A 20,768-nucleotide genomic window follows, 5' to 3' on the forward strand; every position below is an offset into this window, starting at 1 on the left:
AACGCCCGCGGGGCCAGCCCTTGTCAGTGTGGATGAGAGTCTTGTGATTAGCATTCGGTACCTTCTCACTAATGAGCCTTCTAATCAGGAGATCTGTCTGTGCCGATCATTGTCTCCCAACTGCTGGTTAGATACGTGGGAAATCACACCGTTGGGCTCTTGTTTTTGTTATCCTTGCATCATGCCTTTCAAATTTAGTTTTGGGCTCGCCGTTGATGACTCTTAGGGTTAAGAATGGGTCAACATTATGACCGTGACAACCTTGGTTCAATGCACATAAACATGTAGAATCCCAGGAAGGAATATTTTTTGGAGGCATTCAGGCTTCTTGGGGAACATTTTGTCAGTAGAAAAAAATAGGTAATGGTGTTTGTATCGGACGTTGCTAGAAATTCATTTAATTGGGAAAAAGGTTTTGCACTAACGAGAATTTTGAAAGAGTGACTTGGAGGTCAATATTTACGCAGAAGTTGTTCAATCTAACCCGAGCAGCTAATTGCAAAGGATTTATTTGTGATTCCTCCCGATCAGTGACATGTTTCACTGGGCCTAAGACACCATCATTCGTAAGATGCATCATCATTTTATGTATCACTGAGAAAGAAAAAAAAAATGCTGCCCATTAAGCTATGACAAATCACATCAGAGACGTTAAAACATGAAAAAAGTACTAATAGGAGTGCAAAAAACCTTCTCCGACAGCATCATCTTTCCTGATCGTTTCATATGGAAAATAATGCAATAATTAATACCTAATAATGCAAGGGTAAACTGTTGCGTGTACTAACAACTGTAAATCTACTTCTACCCTGCCCTGTACTATAAACCATAAGATTGTATTTCTCTTCATTATGAATTATTTGGGTACATTTCTACAGCGTTAACCACCAAGAACATCATACCTAGTGTCCAATAAAGAATAAAAGAATATAACATGCTCGGCGTCTAAGTCACGTGTTCCTAACTAAATCACGAGCACATTGCAGAATAAGCCCAGATTCCTGCTGGTGAAACTTCATTTATGGAAAGTTTCATGAACGCTGCTCAGCGTCTTACATTAGTGTCCTGGAAATAATCATCTCTTATTATTTATAAAGGACACCCGTTAAGAGAGCTGTGGGAGTCTCTGTAACTGACAAACCGCACCCTCCAGTGGGGAAAAATGTTCCTTCATACACGCTGACGCGAACAGGACGGGCAGGCGCTCAGCGATGTTATGAGTCTGATAGAATAAAAAATAAAAATGAAACCGCCCCGAGGCCGGCCGTGCGGCAGCGCCGGGCCGGCTCGCCCGCTGCGCCCCTTGCGCTGCGCCCCCTGCGCTGCCCCCGCGCTCGTGCCAGCCCCGCGCACGGCCCGGTGCCCTCGGCGCGCGGCGACGGCGACGGCGTCACGGCGGGCGCACTCCCGGGACACCGGGGGACCCGCCCCGCGGAGGGTGGGGTGGCCCCGGGGCGACGGCGCAGCTGCGCGCCCAGGGACCGTGGGAGCCGCGGCGCTCGGGCGCTGGCTCCTTAGCTCCCCTCCGCCCCCCGCCAGGCGCCCCGCCGGGTTCCCGCGGCTTCCGGCCCCGCAGGCCGCCCAACCGCCGCGAAGACCCCCCAGAGTCCCGGACTCGGGGCGCAGCGAGGCTCCGGCGGCGGGACAGGGGCGGGGCTACGGAGCATGCGCACCGCAGGGCTTTCCCCCCTCCCCTCCCCACGGTGAGCTGGGAGGGCTTAGGGAGCATGCGCACTGCTCGGCTCCCCCAAGCCGGACGGGAGGGCTTAGGGAGCATGCGCACCGCAGGGCTCCCCCTCCCACCCCTCGCGTCGGTGAGCTGGAAGGGCGTACGGAGCATGCGCACGGCAGGGCTCCCCCTCGCCGCGGTGAGCTGGAAGGGCGTACAGAGCATGCGCACGGCTGGGAACGCGCACATGCGCGGTGGCCGGCGCCGGCCGGGGCAGTGGGGCGGCTGGGCGGCGGCGCGCGCGGCTGACGTGTTCGGCGGGGCCGGCGCGGCGGGCGGGGGGCTGAACCCGGAAGTGGGTCGGCGCCGGAGCGAGCGCGCCCGGGACTGGAGCTCGGCGGCCGGCAGCCAGCGGGGGAGCCCCGGGTTCCCGGTAATGGCCCCGCGGGGCGCTTGCCCGGGGGCCGCGGGGCGGGGCGGGGAGCGGGGTGGCCGCCGGCGGTCGCCGTGTCCGCCCGGGCTGGGCCCGCGGGGGCGCTGGTGCCGGCGGGGTCGTCCCTGCGGCGGACCCCGCTCGTCCCGCGCGGCGCGCCCCGGGGGTTCGCCTCCGCGGGGTGGCGCGGGCCGAGGGGCGCTCGGCCGCCCCGGGGAAGTCTGTGAACCCGAGCGCGTGTCGCGGCCGCGGAGGCCTTCTGGGCACCAGCCCGGCGCCCCCAAACCGCGGGCGCAGCCCCGGGTCCCCGCCGCGCCCTCCTCCCCGAACTCAGGCCGCGGAGGCGCGCTCGGGCGCCCCGGCCGTCCCTGGGGGGCTGTCTCCTCCACGCGGCCCGCCGCGCCCCGCGCGAGTGGACGCCGTGACTGTCCACGGCTTCGCGGGGCCGCGGGCAGGGCGGGCGGGGGGCCGCGGGCCTGACGCGGGTCTCGCTCTCTTGCAGACCATGACCCCCTCGGGCGCGGCCCTGCGCACGCTGCCCCCCAGGACGGCCTAGGGGCGCGTGCTCGTGGGATTTCTTCCTTCCTCGGCCCCTCCCGTCAGACACTTATGAAGTTTCTGGCTCTGAAGTCGCTGCACTGCAATGAAGAAAAGGCGAAAGGCTGCTGCCAGTCTTGACGAGAAGATCCACCTGGGCCACCACCCTAAAGATTCCTCGGGGGGACATGTCGCAGCGGCGTGCGACCCGCTGACCTATGCCCGCCGCGCCGACCGGCCGACCCCCGACGCCCTTCGCCGTTACCAGGACCTGGCCCCGTCCCCGGACCAGCGGACGCTCCTGAGTTCTTGGCAATACAATAAGAACCTGCTCAAGTATTTAAATGACGACAGGCAGAAGCAGCCGTCTTTCTGCGACCTGCTCATCGTGGTGGAAGGGAAAGAGTTCAGCGCCCATAAAGTCGTGGTGGCTGTGGGCAGCAGTTACTTCCACGCCTGTCTGAGCAAAAACCCCAGCACGGATGTCGTCACCCTGGACCACGTCACGCACTCCGTTTTCCAGCATCTGCTCGAATTTCTGTACACGTCGGAATTCTTCGTGTACAAATACGAAATACCCCTCGTGTTAGAGGCTGCAAAATTCCTGGACATCATCGACGCCGTGAAGTTGCTCAACAACGAGAGCGTCGCCCCGTTTCAGTCCGAGCTAACAGACAAGCCGTCCCCAGAAGAAACACTAGGCGACGTCACTGGAAGGCTGTCGAATAATCATCAGTGTAAATTCTGTAGCAGACATTTTTGTTATAAGAAGTCCTTAGAGAACCATCTGGCCAAAACCCACAGGTCCCTTTTATTGGGGAAAAAACATGGGTTAAAGATGCTGGAGAGGAGCTTTTCCACAAGGAGATCTAAAAGGAACCGCAAGTGCCCTGTGAAGTTTGATGACAGCAGCGATGAGGAGCCAGAGAGTGGCGATGGGTCGGACCCTCTGAACGAGGACAATTCCGATAAGGAGAAGTCTGATAGAAATGATTCCGAGGATGCTGGAAGTGAGTACAACGCCGAAGAGGACGAGCTAGAGGAGATGTCAGATGAGTCGTCCGACACGGAGGAGCAGAGTGACAAAGAGCAGCAGGACGTGGAGGAGGAACCCGAGGCTGGCGAGTCCGTGGGAAGCATTCACCGCGGGCTGACTCCCGTGGTCATTCAGAACAGCAACAAGAAAATCCTGCAGTGTCCTAAGTGTGATAAAACCTTTGACCGAATAGGTAAGAGGAGAGGGCTTGCCTTCAGTACTTCAGGGGTTCTTTCGAAGGTGGTGATTAACAACGAAACTCGGAAAGTAAATTTTGAAAAGAATACTTACCCAAGGTGGATATTTGATTTTCAATACATAGTTTATCCTGTTAGTTTAACTCTGCTGTGATGTCAGGAATTAGTTTTAAATACTGATATTAGCCTTTATTTTCTCTTTCTTGTGTCCTGACAGTAGGTGGCAGATCGTTCGTTAGTTCATGTGTCAGGTATGAGAAACTCCAGAGTCAGGATGAATGAGGGGATCTGATTTGTATGCTACTTTAATTTCATAGATGGGTGCTATTTTTGAGTCATTATAGAAAATTGAATTAGATTATATTAGATTTAATTTAATAATTTGTATACTATTTCCCCTCGAACTTGGTAATATGTAAGTTTGAAATACAGTCACTTTTCCAGTGTCTAGTACTGTTTAGAATTGGGATGGTTCAGATTAGATTAACGTATAGTTGAGAATAAAACTGTATTGAATATAATTTAATTTTGTTGGTAGAGCCTTGGGGGGTGTAGAGAAAAGAACAACATTTTTGGATAGAGCTTCCAGAGAACGTTTCATTTTTCCAATAGATTCTGCTTCTTAGACTTTGTGTTCTTAGCACATGCTTCCTGTATTCTGCCTTAATTTCACCTAATTTGACTTGAGATGAGTGAGGAGGGGGTCAGTTCACAAATGATCTTATAGGCCCAGCATGTAGATCTCAAACTGCTATTGAACTCTAGGCCTGCGAGATGCTTTATGAGAGGGGTTCCATGTTCAAGTTAGATTGGGACAGCCATATACCATAATTCCCAATCTGTATTACTTCTGTCAGATTCTCAGTAAAGTAACCTGTTCATTTTATTTGACCTGGCATTTCCTGAAATAATTTTATCCCAAGACACGTTTGGGTCTTACTCTTTTAATGTGCCAAGAAACTAGAGTTCTTTGCACACAATTTGGGAAAATAACTGTTCAAGATGAAGGTCCTGATATACGAAGAGAAAGGCCTTTTGCAGCTTTTTAAAGGGCAAGCACAGGTAATTGTGGGAATAAATAGGTCACGTTGCAGGCTTCTTTCCAGCCTACCTTTCTGAATGTATTTTATATCACCCTCTCTTTTACCCACCCCCCTTTTGCTTAGCCTCACTGGGGCTGTGTACTTCCCCCCCAGTATTTAGAGAGATTGCAATTGAGATTATAACATACCGGTTAAAGAAGCATGAGCTGTGGGGATGTCCCACTGCATTTTTGAATCCAGATCTTGGGCAAGTTACTTAACTTGTCTTGGCCTTTGTAGGTAGAGTGGGTGGTTATGAGGATTGAATGGGATAGTCCTTGTGAATCACTTTAAAATGTTTGAGGTGTAGAAGGTATTCAAGGAATGCTAGCTGCTCTAATTATTCATTAATCTAGTATAGTTGAGTGTCTCTGACATGCCAGTTAGGGTGAATACACTTTGATATTTTCTACTCTATTCTGTTTCTCTCCTTCACCCCCAATGCTAGTCACAGCCCAAGGAATTGATTCTGAATACTAATGACCTTTAGTTTATAAAACCTTCTTGTTATTTGTGATGTCAGTGAAAAGTCATTCCAGGTTTTACCTTGGAACACTCAATAACACCTGTCTCCCAATAAAGTCCCGGATTAAACTTCATCCTTTGGTGACCCAAGTTTTCCAGGAAAGGTGTATTTTGAGCCGTAAGCTCAAAACAATAAGTCTTTGAGTTTTATCAATGTAACAGATTTAGGTAAACTTTTTTTAGGTGTGGGTGTGAGTTGGTGTATTAGGTAGGCTATTAATCATGAGGTGTTTTTTTCCACTGTCAAATTTCAGTCACTCTGGTAAATGTGCTGAATTTAATTTTGATTTCTCTCTTTTTATAGGGAAATATGAGAGCCACACACGTGTTCACACAGGTGAGAAGCCCTTTGAGTGTGATATTTGTCACCAGCGCTATTCGACAAAGTCTAACCTAACTGTTCACAGAAAGAAGCACAGTAATGAAACAGACTTTCATAAGAAGGAGCACAAGTGCCCTTATTGTAATAAACTCCACGCAAGCAAGAAGACTTTAGCCAAGCATGTTAAGAGGCAAGTATGACCTTGCTTCCGTCATACGCTGGATTGCGTCTTCTAATTTAAATATGTAGAACCCTGGAAATGTGTGGAGTGCTTGTCTCCAGTGTTTTCATTGCTTAATTTGCAGACTATAAAGTTATTAAAAGCAGCAAATGTTTTGGTGTTGAAATGAGCTCCTTAGTCTGTACTGTAGAAATTTAAGATTCAGCATTTGGTTATCCTGTTTCCTGTCTTTGGTTTTGGCAAGTTTGTTTTCAAAATAACATGGTTTTAGACTCTAGAAAACTTATTCCTCATGCTCAACTTTGTCTTTAGTTGATAAAAATAAATATTTGTGAAAGACTATTTAGCATGGTTTGCATATGTAACTAAAAAATTAAGTTCACTTATTGAAATGATACTAATACATTTATTCTAAAAGTACTCACGTGTGTCTGTAAGAAAGGAATCTGTCTGAGTCTTGTAATCAGTGTCCACGGATTGTATGCAATATTGACGTGACGAATATAATCCTTTTCTGATAATCTTTTTATGTTTCTCTTCCAGATTTCATCCTGAAAATGCACAAGAATTTATTTCCATTAAGAAGACTAAGAGTGAAAGTTGGAAATGTGATGTAATAGCTTTTAATTTGTAATAGGGAACAAACTGAGCTACTTTTAGATTTCCTTCATGCAGTGACATCCCATAGTTGATGAATTGAGGCTGGTGTGAGTTAGCTTTCAGGTGATGGACCTAACAAATAGGAATCCTGGCTTTATTTTAACGGAATCACCGTGCCATGTACTCGGAGTCGTGTATGTAAACTATGACACCACTGTTGCACGAGAATATCAAATATTAGAATGTCCCCTCCATTTCTGAGTATGTGTTGCTACCTAACAAACCACCTCAAGACCCAGAGGCCTTAAACAGTCCTTTTATTGCCTCTCACCGTTTTCTGCCTCAGTAGTCTGAATTTGGGGGCAGAATTTGCCAGGTGATTCTTCTGTTCCACTTGGTTTCAGCTGCAGTCACTCAGTTGCTTTCAGCAGGTGGGTGGTCCTATCTGGTCTGGCCTGGGGCACTTCCACAGCAGCTCACTCACTGGGCTGGCAGCTAGTTGTTGGCCAGCAAATAGGAGCTGAGCAAGGACAGTTGGCTGGAGCCCTTGAGTCGTTTCTACCCTGGTCTCTTGATGGGGCTACTTCAGCTTCCTTCTGGCCTGGTAGCAAGGACCCAGGAAGCCTCAGGCAAAGCTATAGGGCAGCCCTTTCAACAGAGTCTTCTTAACTACTCGAATTACGCGTTTTTTCCTTGTCATGAGCTTTGTATCTTCTTGATTCAGGTTCCCTTACATTTTGTGTGCGTGTTCATTTAGATTTGCAAGAAGTCTTTCACGCGAAGGCCTCACCTGGAGGAGCACATGATCCTGCACTCTCAGGACAAGCCCTTCAAGTGCACCTATTGCGAGGAGCATTTCAGGTCACGGTTTGCCCGGCTAAAGCACCAGGAGAAGTTCCACCTGGGTAAGCAGATGGCTTTTCTGAGAGCATTGCAGCCATTGTCGGTGGTCACAGCCTGCTGGGGGAGCCTGCCGCTGAGGGAGCCTCCTGCAGTTGCCCCACTAAGGACAGGAAGTCATGTAAATTGGGAGGGATACTGCATTTGCTGCAGTTCCTGGAGATGAGGAAATAGGTCTCTTTATTTACTGTTTTGGTGGCAGATGTCTGTGGTTCTAAACTGCATTTATTCCCCCTTGATAATTGGACAGCTTTGTGAGAGGTCAGGATACAGCAGTTTTGTGCCAGGAAAAACATTTTTCAGGGAATGCAGTAGACTCAGTCTATTTGGAATTCAGTATCGTATTGGATAAATTCTTTCCCTGATGCTTATGGGAACAGTGGAGATTTGTGGTATTGATGGTAGTGCAGTGAGGTACACTTATGACAGTTAATCCCAGTAATGAGTTGTCATGCCAAGTTGTTGGAGGCTTGTTCATGGGTACAAATATGTACCGTTCATATGCTTATGAAATTTGTAGCTAACATAAAGCTGGCAAGCATAATAAATACAGTAGAAAATAAAAATGTAAAAAGAAACGTCTGCTGTACAAAAGGTTAAAATAAATTAAATTAATTAAGAATAAATACAAAGTCGTAGGCATGGGGACGATCTGACTTCTAGTCATTGGAGGAACTGTAAAATGGTCTCAAATCCAAACTCATTCTACAGATGGGCTTAAGAACAGAGGCATTTAAGGCACAGTCTGAACCAATAATGTTGTTTGCCGTGACAAAAGCCAATGTAGTTTTGAACTATATTAATAAAAATGTATTGTTCAAAATTAGGAGGTAGTCGTCTCACTGATTTTAAATTGATCTGGAATATGGCATTCATTCTGGATACTGCATTCAAGATGGAAATTGACAAATATATGTCCTAGAGGTGGGAACTACAATGACAGGGTCTTAACATTATTTCTTGGGAAAAGCTTTTGAAGGACTTGAAATGTTTTGTCTGGGAAATAGGGAGATATTTTGTCTGAATAAAACAGCTACCTTCAGATAATTTCCGGACTAGTGTGTAGGAATACTTCGTTTTTGCGATTCTAGTATTTAATACTAGTGTCTGCGGGAGGCTGATTTTTCTCTTTTGCTTAGACATCTCTGAATTTAGGAAGTTTTTCTGTCATAGTTTTCATCTCAGCATTTCTAAGAAGCCATCATATGGAAACAGGTAGCAGGTCCCCAGGTCACCCATAGGCTCTGTTATTTCACACATACCAATTAAGTGTAACTTAGTATCCACTCCTCAAACTTTAAGTGCACACTGTTATTTCTTTTTTAGGTCCCTTTCCATGTGATATATGTGGTCGCCAGTTTAATGACACTGGGAACTTGAAGCGCCATATAGAGTGTACCCATGGAGGAAAGAGAAAGTGGACCTGCTTCATCTGTGGGAAATCAGTGCGAGAGAGGTGAGCAGTTATCCACACACCCAGAAAATCCCAGTACTGCTGTGTAGAAATTATTAAGAAATGCAATGTATAAGGATTAGAGTAACGCAAGACGCAACATGCTTGAATTATGCTTTAATTTGAAATTTAAAGGTAAAGGAAGAAATTGTATAAAGTGTTAGAGAAGATGGTATAAAGTCAGGATTTATGTGTTTAGGTGGTGAATGTAATGTAGATACCATTTGGTCTCTTTCTGAACCCCCACTAGGAATACATTAAAGTTTATTCATTTATCTATTTATCTTAAAGACAGTAAGCTGCAAAGACAGAGAGAGAAAGGTGACAGGAACAACACAGGTTTATAGCTAGAAAGCCAGTGGATCCATGGTAATGACTCAGCAGATGCGAGGAAGACGAATCCCGAGGAGGCAGCGGAGAAATACCGGTTTACACCAAGACCTCACAGCAGGCACAGGAACTAACTAGGGCATCGGGTACTCCGGAACCGGGGTGAAGGTGAGGCAGAAAAAGGAGCCGTGGAGTAAAACGGCTTGAGAAGTTAGGCCATTGGACTCTCTTCCATCCCCCACAGGGGTCATTGCTGCTGGGCACCTTCCCTCTCCCAGCTGGGGAGGTGTCGGATCGATGCCTTCCCAGTACTGAAAAGCAGTGAGCCCCCAGGCCTGACACCCGTTCAGAACACTGGGGACACAACAGAAGCTCCCGCAAAAGCAAAGAGTGAACAAGCCAAAACCACTACAACCTTTTCGTGTTACTACTTTTAACTAAGTAGGGGTCTAGGAAGAGTTTTGTGGATGTTTCCCACAAAACTCTTGCACCTGCAGGCTCACCTGGGAGGTGCTGGTGGGCCTTGTAGAGGAGCGCCACCTACTGGAGAGAGCCGCTTCATTTCCGAGGCAGCCTTCACCTCAGTACATCATGGGATTGAAGTAAGAACAGAGGTGGTGACAGTCAGAAGCCTGCGAGGATCAGACACATGGCCTTTCCTTTCTTTTCCCCCACATAACTTTCCCAGCCCTTTACCTAGGTGGGAATCTCTGAATGTTAGGACTACTGGACGGGCTGCTGATGGGTCTGGACCAGCAGTGGTCACACAGAAGCCAGTGCAGGGTCACCAGGAACTATAACTGGTCTTTATACGGTTTCCCTTTTCCACACTGGCATCTGGAAGTCCAGGTACCTGTATGTTTTCTTTGCCTTAGGACATTCTTTTAACGAGTATTGAACACCTGTTTAAACAGATGAGTACTGATAAACTGGATTCCCTATGTATCATTGAACTCACTCTTCCAAAATCTCCTAATTCAGTAGTAAAAGTTGAGTATTTTCTATTTGTACTTCTTAAATGTTGTTTCAGCCAGATAGTTAAATCACTAAGCAAGCCAGTGGCATAATGGGGGAGAGAGCGAGCGTGTTTGTGTAGGTGAGAGTATCTGTCAGCTTGAACATGTTCCTAGTAAGCTTTCTGGAAATCTGTTACGTATGTACATTGGCATGAAAAGATCTTTAAATACGTATTTTTTAACATAGAACTACTTTGAAAGAACATTTGAGGATCCACAGTGGAGAAAAGCCTCATCTCTGTAGCATCTGTGGGCAGAGTTTTCGTCATGGGAGCTCATACAGGTAAGTCAGGCTATTTTTTCCTTTTATATTAGTGAGAATTACCTCTTCCTTTTAATTCTGTTTTCTTATCAGTGGTTTAGTTGTTAAATTAAAACATTTCTTAGCATGTATGACAAAGTTATGCAAAAAACTTTGTAGACGTCCCCCTACAGCTTTTGATATTGTTTTCATCCTGTGGTAGAAAGTATTTTTAAATATTTCCTCATCACAAATTTGCTGGATGCTTTACTGTCTGAATTGTCATCATTTAAAGATTTATTTCATTACTTTTCTTTGAATCAAAACTTATTCTAACTCTAATGTTGTAAAATTAGTGTATTTTTTCGCTCTCACTTGTCAAAGAATAGTTTGGTATGAAAATATGGCAGAAAACTCCAGGATTCTCAGTTTTTGAAGGTCTTCATTATCTGAAACTTAGATAATTATTTTTATAACTGGCTTCTTGGCCATATTTGCAGTCCCTGAAAGGTTATTTTTTTCCTGAACAAATAATAGGCGACTGTGTACTGTGAGATATTTGTACAATGTTACGTTTTATTAACACTCTGAAGAATGTTAATCTTAAGGCTTTGCTGTTTACCCTTTCATGTGTTATTTCCCTCTCTAAGTTTAAACAGAATGCTGCTCCTTTACACGCAGTTCAGTCAGTTCACTGAGTTATAGCAGAACCAGTGTGTTTGGGCAACTTGAATGAGAAAGCCATTCATTTCCCTGGGACATAGATGGAGGGTTACGAGGATAAGAATCATTCCAGTTAAATAGTTTTAATAATTTAAACCTTTTATAATCTGTCCTTGGTGAACTACAAAATGAGACATGTTTTGTTTGGTTAAATATGCAGAAAAGTAGTGAAATGTAATTGTCAGAAAGCTCATTACTTACAAATACACTAAATTCTCTCTGTGTAAGTGCTGTCGGTTGCCCAGAGGGCTCCTTCAGTTACTGCTGGTCACTTGCCACCGTTGGTGTTGTCCCTCCTGCACTTACCCTCTTGTCTAATGCCTTTTGTGGTCACTCCTGCTTTTTCTGTTCTGAGACTTCACCGGCCAGATAGATGTGAATCTAGACATTTGGCAGGTCCAGTGAAGCAGGTCAGGAGGGAGTGTCCTCCAGGGTAGTGTAGCCTGTGCAGAGGCCGCGTGCGTGCTTTCTGATGCGGTGGCAGAGCCGGAAGCCTGGAGTCGGGCAGTAGGAGTGGCAAGGGCTCGGAGTCGTAGAGAGGGAGCCAGTAACGATGAGGCTGCGGAGCAGACAGCCCGTTTCCACTGTGTGGAGTTAACCAGGTTTCTCCCTCTGTTTCACCGTGTTCAGTGGTCTTCAACTCTGTTTCTTTATAGGCTCCACTTACGAGTGCATCATGACGACAAAAGATACGAATGCGATGAATGTGGGAAAACATTTATCCGTCACGACCACCTTACAAAGCACAAAAAAATACATTCAGGTAGGGTGTGCTTGGTAAGGATGTTTCCAAAACCCTTTTTTAAAAGGATATACTATATTGTGTTTCTATTGCCTACTATTCTAATAATTTGGTATGTGTTGGCCACTCCTTTGTGATGCTGGTCCTAACTACCTTTTTTAAAAAGCGTCATAATTTTATGACCTGTTTTTTCTTCACTGTAATTTTAATCGTTTGGTTGCTTTTTATGACTACAAACTATATTTTAAAATTGTTTTAATCAGATGCTCCACATTTGCAGTGTGCATATTATGCAGGTGTATGCAGCAGTTGCTGTTGACAGCTCTCTAAGGGAGACGCCAAGATAATATCATTTTGATTGTAGTTGAAAGAAGTCAGCAAAACTTAGACTGAAGAGAGATGATTGTAACTGAGTAATACAATTCACGTCACAGTGAATTTTTGAATCCCCATCTTTGGAAAGAGTACCTTTTCCTGCCGATCAGTTTCAGATCTTTATACTGTGTCTATAATTTTCATATCCTGGGGATTTCTTTCATATTTTCCTCTCAGATTGATGTTCAGGAAGTGTTAAATGAGCCATCTCTGTGAGCACAGTGTGAGAAAGAGCCACCTCTGTGAGCACAGTAGGACAGGTGATTAATATTATTACTGGAAACACAACTAAGTATCGGGAATACAGCAGGTAGTTGTCATGTTCTGAAATGATCCCAGCGAGGCCCGTTGGGTAGTTGTTACCATTTTAAAGAGATGTTAAAGATCTTAGGACGATCCCACTGGAATCCTACATTTTCATTTTTAGGTGGAGAATTCTGAATTTCTAACTCTAGAGCCACGTGGTTTAGTTGCATGCTGGTATTAGGTTGAGAAAGTGATTATTAAGGCCACGCCTTTGTCCCTGAATGTGAGAAGAGAGATGAGATATCAGACTTACCTAGAATTTCCCTTTGTATTTGTATTTTGGCTCATGGTAAATGTAAGAAATTCCCACAGATGAAAAGTCTTTGAAAGTAAAGTACGAAGATCTGAAAATGTTCAGGTCCTTTTTCTAAACAGTCAGAGGGCCTCGTCTGAATCAGTGTATGTTCATTTAAGATGTCTGATATCCAGACTTACATGTTCTCCCTGCAAAACCCTGAGTTTTGAAGTAATTTCATTTGTCTTGCTCTGTTACTGTGAAAGGTAAGGTTTGACGTCTGCTGAGGTGGGGAACAGGATTCACGGACTCCTCCAGACAGCCTGGGATAGGGGTTCCCTTCCTGGCATATTTCTCCCCGAAACCGTCCTGTTAGATCATTTTTTTGGGGGAAAACCTGAAATGCATATTATAACAACAGTGTTTGGGTGACTCTCCAAGGGGAGAAGGCGCATCAGTGTGAAGAGTGCGGGAAGTGCTTTGGCCGCAGGGATCACCTCACCGTGCATTACAGGAGCGTGCACCTTGGGGAGAAAGTGTGGCAGAAGTAAGTGAAAAAGCGAGCTGCTCGTCGCGACTGCGTAGGATGAGTCTGGGTTGGAGGGACGTTCAGCAGGTCTCGTACTTTGTTTTATTTAGCTGGGGACAGGCTGGTTAACCAGCTCTCGCTCTCTCAGACCTAAAGGAATTGAGCAGAGGGAATCCTCACCCTTGTTTTCAGTTGTTCAAAGGCGGGGAGGTGGTGGACATCGAACTTAATGAGTAATATAAAATCTTTGCATTCTTTGGGGAATCGTTTGGTCGCCGTGGCTCTTTGCGTATATAAATATACTGCCTGTGTATTGTGCCCTGTGTGTTATACTTAATGAGTCAGCAGTTACTGGGAAGTGTTTGTAGTCACAATATGAGGGCAGTAGTGGCCAGGCAGAATCCGAAACAAGGTGCATGAAGTTTTCACCCCTGCTCTGTCCACTCTTGGTCTGTCTTGTGCTTGAATAGGTGCGTTACCTGTACGTAACATCGTCATATCATGCATTTGTCATTTGCAAAATATAGGCTCACTGAGTTACGCAGATCTTCCAGTGTTAGCCTGTTTCACAGGACAGGATCAGCTGTCACATTTGCTGACATCGCCTTCAGCGCCTCAGAATGGGGTGCAGGGACACTGTCGAGATCACAGGCAGATGCGAGTTTTCCAAATTCTTGTATTAGCTTGAAAGCTCGAGTTTTATCAGTAACAAATATTGTCAGTTTCTTTCCCTTGAAGTGACAGCCTGGCTTCATTGCATTTTTGAGAAAATACCTGCCAAATACCAAGTTTCCACCTATAGGTTGTCTTAGTCTTTCAATTAAATGGTATTTATTCCGTGAAGAAAGTGACGGCTTCAGCTCCCAGTGCAGCCTCAGGAGCTTTCCTTTGACCATTGTGCTTGGACTTGTGGTGTGTTAGTTACTGAAGTTGCACTGAAAAGGTCAACTCTTCATGTCTCCTTAGGTACAAAGCCACCTTTCATCAGTGTGACGTCTGTAAGAAAATTTTTAAAGGCAAATCAAGTCTTGAAATGCATTTTCGGACACATTCAGGTAAAACTTAATTATTCAAGAGTAAAATATGGGCATTTAAACGTTCTTGTTCTTGGTTAAATTGTTTGTTTTTTCCCCCCCATTAATACTTTCACTCATTATATTCAAGTTGAGGTCATCAGTGAGCAGTACTCTAATGTACAGGTGTCAGCACTTTGAATTCATTCTGTACAATTTGGGAAAACGTTTTTCATTGGGAATTTATTCAGCTCTTAGGTCTCATGTTCCTCTTTTTGCGTGTTTAAGGCTCCTCTATATCTATGTAACTAAAGACATTTATTTCCTTCTCTCTGAAAGAGCAGTTTAAATACGGCCTCACTGGCTTGCTGCATACAGCCAGTGTCTTACCAAGCGAGTGCGTTTCATTCTGTTCACACAGGTGAAAAACCGTACAAGTGTCAGATCTGCAACCAGTCTTTCAGAATTAAGAAAACCTTGACCAAGCACCTGGTCATTCACTCTGACGCCCGGCCTTTCAACTGCCAGCACTGCAACGCAACATTCAAGCGGAAAGACAAGCTCAAGTACCACACTGACCACGTGCACGGCATCAAGTCCCCCGATGACCCGCTGAGCGCCTCCGAGGAGAAGCTCGGCACCTTGCCCGTGGAGTACGCGCCGGATGACAAGATCTTCCAGGCGGAAACAAAACAATACATGGACCAGCCCAAAGTGTATCAGCCGGAAGCCAAGGCCATGTTGCAGAGCGTGTCTGCCGAAGTGTGTGTCCCCGTAACGCTGGTCCCCGTTCAGATGCCCGACACCCCAAACGAGCTAGGGCGCCACAGCACCCCCCTGCCTCCACCTTCGCATGACATCCTGTCACCACAGCCCCAGTCAACAGATTACCCACGAGCAGCCGACCTAGCTTTTCTGGAGAAATATACCCTGACTCCTCAGCCTGCAAATATAGTTCATCCCGTTCGACCGGAGCAGATGCTGGATCCCAGGGAACAGTCTTACCTTGGGACGTTACTGGGCCTCGATAACACCACTGCCGTGCAAAACATCTCCAACCCTGAGCATCACTCGTGATGAAGTCGAAACATTCCACAGGCTCTGCCTGCGGCCGTGTGCTGGTGGCCTCGCAGCGGTGGCTTTCGCGTTAGTACGACTGCGGTTTTTCATTTCTCCACTTTCCCAAGTGCTCAGAACCATCTCAGATCAGGAAAACTAGTCTCTCTGTTTACTGAACATCTGAATGTCTGGATACATTTTGCAGTATAATATTTGAAGTGAACATTTTTTGTGATTTTAAAAGATTATTTACTGTTAATTTTAGTGGTATCTCAAACTTTTCAAAATTAGCTGTTGACATTAGGGTGTTTTTGGAATTTTACTTGTCTTTAGCTTCATTCCTCTTTCCTCCCTTTCATCTTCCAAACAAGCGCGAGGACCACGTCACCTCTGAGGGAGACTTTATGGGAGTTTACTTACAATTGGAACTGTTCCTTACCCTAAGATTCACTATTTCCTCCAGATTCTTAAAAACCGATATTAGGGATTTGACTTTAAAAGGAAGCCTTGGATACTTCTGTGTCGTTTCTTAGTCTGGCCACAATTTCAGGTGATCATTTTCCTTTGGTCTTTCGGTAAACTCAGAGCCAGAAAGCTAACTAGTGTCAGAGTAGTTTGTTCAGTGAAATGTTGAATTGAAATAATTGTCCATATTACTGGTTTTTAACCTATGCTTCAATTATTATGAGCAAGAAAGGCAAATATAGATCTAGGCATTAAATTATACAATTGATGATGTGTTGAAAGCAAAATAGGACAGTATTGCTCAAGGCAAGTTCACCCTTCGTATTTGCTGTTTATTTCCCATTAACACTATATCACAGCATATATCTTCATCTCACTAATTAATGGAAGTTAGTTAACAGGTTAATTTTGGTCTCGTTGACCTTGGCTAACTGAAACTCTAGGAAACAGAACCGAGATATTCCCTACATAATTGTTAGAAAAGGTGCCAAATTACACACTTTGTGTCTAACTAAACTCAGTGTTCTTTACCTTAATTAAAGGGAGCCACAGTGTGTGTACAACTAATCCAGATTTATTTTTGCTTTTCACATAAGCCTAAAGCCTAATTAGCCTTGATTTTTATTTTTGTATGAGACAGAAGTGGAGCACTTGGTGAAAGGAAATGGCAGTTACAGCAAAATCTCACTGGTTAAAAGTAATGGAGGGAAAAATCAGTGAAATGCTAGGTAATTATAAAATACCTTTAGAGATGTGCACTTTCCATATATCTTCAAGTCAGTTTGAGCTTCGACTAGGATCCTGTTTCCTAGTAGCACTGCTTGGGGGCTAGAGTAGGCAGGGTGGAATCTCCTTAGCATGTCGTTTGTATGTAAACTACTGGAAAATAGCAATTTTAAGAGTTTTCTATTTCCGTTTTGTTTACACTCCTAATTGCTTTAAGCACTTTTTTTGTGTAAACTGTAATGTCTGGCCCAGCCCTTGTGAAAAAAAAAAATCACAAATAAAATGAAGTTTTAATGAATAAAATTTAGCCACTTACTGGGGAAGCGTGTTTGCTGAAGCACTTAAGGAAAGAAGGTTCTTACAGGAATGCTCGCCATGCTGGTGGAGATAGAAGAAAAGGGTTCAGAACTGAGGCACTTACCCTGAGTAGCTCTTGTAAATAGTCAAAGCAACCTCAGTTTTGCCTCTTTACTAAGGTTCGGTTATACATACCCTAGGACCAGTAGATGTACTTACTGTATTAATGCTTCTTTTTTAAACATTCTTTTGTGTGGACATGTTACTCTATCTGGGTACTTCCGTGACTGAACTTGGCTGAAGGAGGCACTGCTAGTCTGCTAGTCTTTCAAATTGACTTTTAAAAATATCCTTATGATTTTTATCCAAAGGACAAGACTTGTAACTAACAAACTTACTACTGTGTAAGGAAATCGTACCTAACAACGTAGTGCCTCGCGTGTGAGCAGCGTAGGAGACTTTGGGCTTGCAGAGAGGCAGGTGGCATATGCGCGTGTGTATGGCGGATTCTAAGTTTGGAAGCAGAAGAAAAGGGGGTTGCATTTTCACATTGAAAAGAGTACTTTGGTTTTTTTTGAAGGTACTGACTTTAGGGTTCTTTTAATAATAATGTCCTAAATGCTTTAAGTATATGATTCGATTGTAGGAATTGGTTTACAGTAGACAGCCTTTCTGGAATGCATCTCTCCTGTAAAGTGAAATATAAATCTATTTAGTTATTGTAGGTAACTTAAACTTGAATAGTGGTTTATAAAAGGCTTTCCTAGCTATCTCATTTAAACCTCACAACCAGCTCTGAGAGAGTGGAAGTGCTGGGTTCCCACTTTAGAGAGGAAGAGACCAAGATGAAGGACTCAGTTAAGCTCACACCATTAATAAGGGGCAGGTACCAGGCGCCGCATCGTCTCATGTCATCTTCAGCAGGCTGGGAGGTGCGAGGATACTTCTCATGAAGAGATGTCTCAGCAGGAACACAAACAAAAATCTGCCGCCTCTAATTTCCAAATTAGATAAGAAACATTAAATTGTGAAAACCTCATGGATTTGGGCAAACTGAATGTATATAAGTTTTTGAAGTTGGCACAAAAAATATGAAATGAGGCCTACTCTTTCCAGTTAACCTTTTGTTACCATTCTGGAGTTTTTTGGAAAAATGTTGGATTAACTCTAAAATTACTTCTGTACCTGTACTTAACTTTTGAATCTTACAACTAAGTTTAGCCTCATTGAGAATTTTTTATTTTATGAGCATAATTTATTGTTTTAAGTTAATGTTTTAGCCGATAGCAGTTAGCACTTAATATGTAAGTTGAATAATTTATTAAGTGTAGAAATTTGTTAACCTAATCTGTTTTTACTTAAATGCACCAAAGATTTTAGTAGGTATTCAAATAGTTCAAAAGAATTTAAATTCTTTGTTGTTTGAATAAATATTTGTCCAAAGAAGCACAGTTGAAGTCCTAGGCTTATGGATTTAAAAAAATTGTTAGTTTGAATACTAAGATTAAGTGTTTGTGTTTATATGTATAAAAATAAGAACAGAAGAAAGTACTCTGGGAGTAGTCATACTGACGAATCACAAGTAAGGATGCTCAGTTTTCCTCAGTTTAATTAACGGAATGTTATCTTTTAGGTGGACACTATTAAGTACAAAATACTAAACCTATTTTTTACACTACACGATTAAAATCATTTGCCTTAGTATTTTTTTTTTTAAGACAAGTTGAAGTTATTTTTGTATGAAACACCCCACCTATGTTTTGCAGCCTTAAATACTGTTTAAGGTTAGGGTTTGTTGCTCATCCAGCAAGATTTAACCAACTCCGAAGGTAGTGATCTCTGCATCCTTTCAAGTAATTTAGTCATTTATTGTCAGGAGCAGAGGAGTAGCAAAAATAGGGTTTAAACTGGTGCTTTAATAAGTGACTCCTTTTCAGTGATGTTAGGTCATGAAATAGGTACACTAATAATTTTCCACCAACCTTTAAAGGGTCAACACATCTTAGCGGAGTGACTGACTGTAAACTGTTAGTTAAGGGCTGATAAGTTATTAAATATCATGCATTGTTTTTCATTCTATAACTGCAAACAAATTAAAAACACAGATAAACTGGTACGTTTCTGAGTCTGAGTTTTCTTCCTTCCGGGTCATTCTGCCATACCCTTGGCAACAAGTCAGATTGGGAGCACTGGCTCTTTGACTGTCTTTCTGGATCGAATGCTCTGTGCCTTTTCACTGTGTTGTAGTTGCTTTGAGCTGATTTGCTGACTAGATTGTGCTGGGTAATAAACGATTCTGATCTTGCTGTTATGGGTCTTATGTTTGTGTTGCCTGCCGGTCAGGCAGCACTTTAAAAATTTTTTTTTTAGGTTGCTTTATGTTTATATAGGGAAATAGGCACTAAGTACTTGTGTGACTATTTGTTTTTTGTTTTCGATGTCTGTCTTGGCCTTTCTAGGCACTGTAACGCCACTCTTGGGCCTGTCTCTAGACGCTTCCTATAGGAGTCTGACAAATAAAGTAAAATGAGTTGTGTGTCTGCCTCTGTGTGTCATCCTCACCTCGGCTTTTTGACAACAGTCGGTTACCGTGACCGCACAGCTCTACTCTGAATGGCTTCCGATTTCAGGAGGTCAGCATCCCACCAACGTAAAGCTTGAGTTTATCAACTCAGGAAAAGTGAGGACTTTTAAAGTTGTGTTTGGATTACTTGAAGATTCAGTGCCAAATTTAAAATGATGGGAGTGTGTGAGAAACAAGCAGCATCCCTAAAACTTTCAACAGGATGATGGTGAATGTTACTTGCTATTCGAGTGAGTGGTGGGTAGTGTGCAAATAATTTTCTAACCCGTTCTTAGGAACTATAGACAATTCTTCCTTAGATCTCCACTTGCTTTGTACATTCATCTCTCGATCTAGTCTGCAGTGGTTTTTAGGGTGATCGCCCTCTTATTTCCTCCAAAATTATGTCTACTTAATGATCCTTTTACCCTGGAATATTAGCATGCTTTCTGCACTTCCTCCCTGGAAGTAGCACTGATAACAAAATTAATAGGAATTTGGTAGAACGCCTACATTTTGTTTACTCCTCATGTATGGACTTGCTGTGTATTGATGGATCTTAAGTCTGTGACTATTGGAAAATCCCTGAAGGATTTTAATTTAGCCTCTGCAGCCATTATACCAACAGGAATTAAGATTATATTCACAGGCTAGAGGTTATACCGAGACGGACATACCTCTTTTTTTTCAAGTTCTTAGGTAAAGAAGTGTTTTCGGCGCTTGTGTTACTGTTGGAAATTCTCAAGCACTTGAATGAAGAGCATGTACACTTCTCACGGTTCTCTCGCCTGTTGCTTGGTATCCCTGCTTGCGTTAGTGTTGGACAGCATACTGGTGTAATTTACAGGACTTCTATTCTTCCCACAGTCGGACTTTTTTATGCCTATAGATAAAACTATTACAGTTGATCAGTTTTGCTGCCAAAAAATGAATCCAGAGGTGGCCGTTGAGCTGCTCCACATGTAAATGTTTTGATTAATGGGACTTAACGATGTACGTTAAAGTGAAAATGCTTTGAACCTAGTTTTCAGCCTAAAATCCTAAGTTTTGCTTTGAATCATTAAGGACACGTTTCAAAGCAGTTACAGGGAAGAATCTAAAATAATCAAAATCCGTTATTTTGTCAACTGTGTATAATGTTAATCTTGTGAGTTTTCTAGATACTTCAGCTGTCTGTGTTTCTTAAGTACATATGTCTCTATAGAAAAATTCG

General features: G+C 43.9%; 1 protein-coding gene across 1 annotated transcript; it reads left to right on the forward strand.

Annotated features, from left to right (window-relative positions):
• Nucleotides 1-1,979: 1,979 nt before the first annotated feature.
• On the forward strand, nucleotides 1,980-19,528 carry ZBTB41 (zinc finger and BTB domain containing 41). The gene is made up of 11 exons (XM_081124227.1): nucleotides 1,980-2,102; nucleotides 2,605-3,868; nucleotides 5,784-5,991; nucleotides 6,526-6,595; nucleotides 7,340-7,487; nucleotides 8,809-8,938; nucleotides 10,469-10,564; nucleotides 11,902-12,008; nucleotides 13,345-13,450; nucleotides 14,399-14,487; nucleotides 14,867-19,528. The coding sequence occupies exons 2-11, from the start codon at nucleotides 2,746-2,748 to the stop codon at nucleotides 15,520-15,522; spliced, it is 2,733 nt and encodes a 910-aa protein (XP_080980353.1). The 5' UTR covers nucleotides 1,980-2,102; nucleotides 2,605-2,745; the 3' UTR covers nucleotides 15,523-19,528.
• Nucleotides 19,529-20,768: the final 1,240 nt, after the last annotated feature.

The sequence above is a fragment of the Miniopterus schreibersii genome (assembly GCF_964146895.1).
Source record: "Miniopterus schreibersii genome assembly, chromosome: 21".
Classification (NCBI taxonomy): domain Eukaryota; kingdom Metazoa; phylum Chordata; class Mammalia; order Chiroptera; family Miniopteridae; genus Miniopterus; species Miniopterus schreibersii.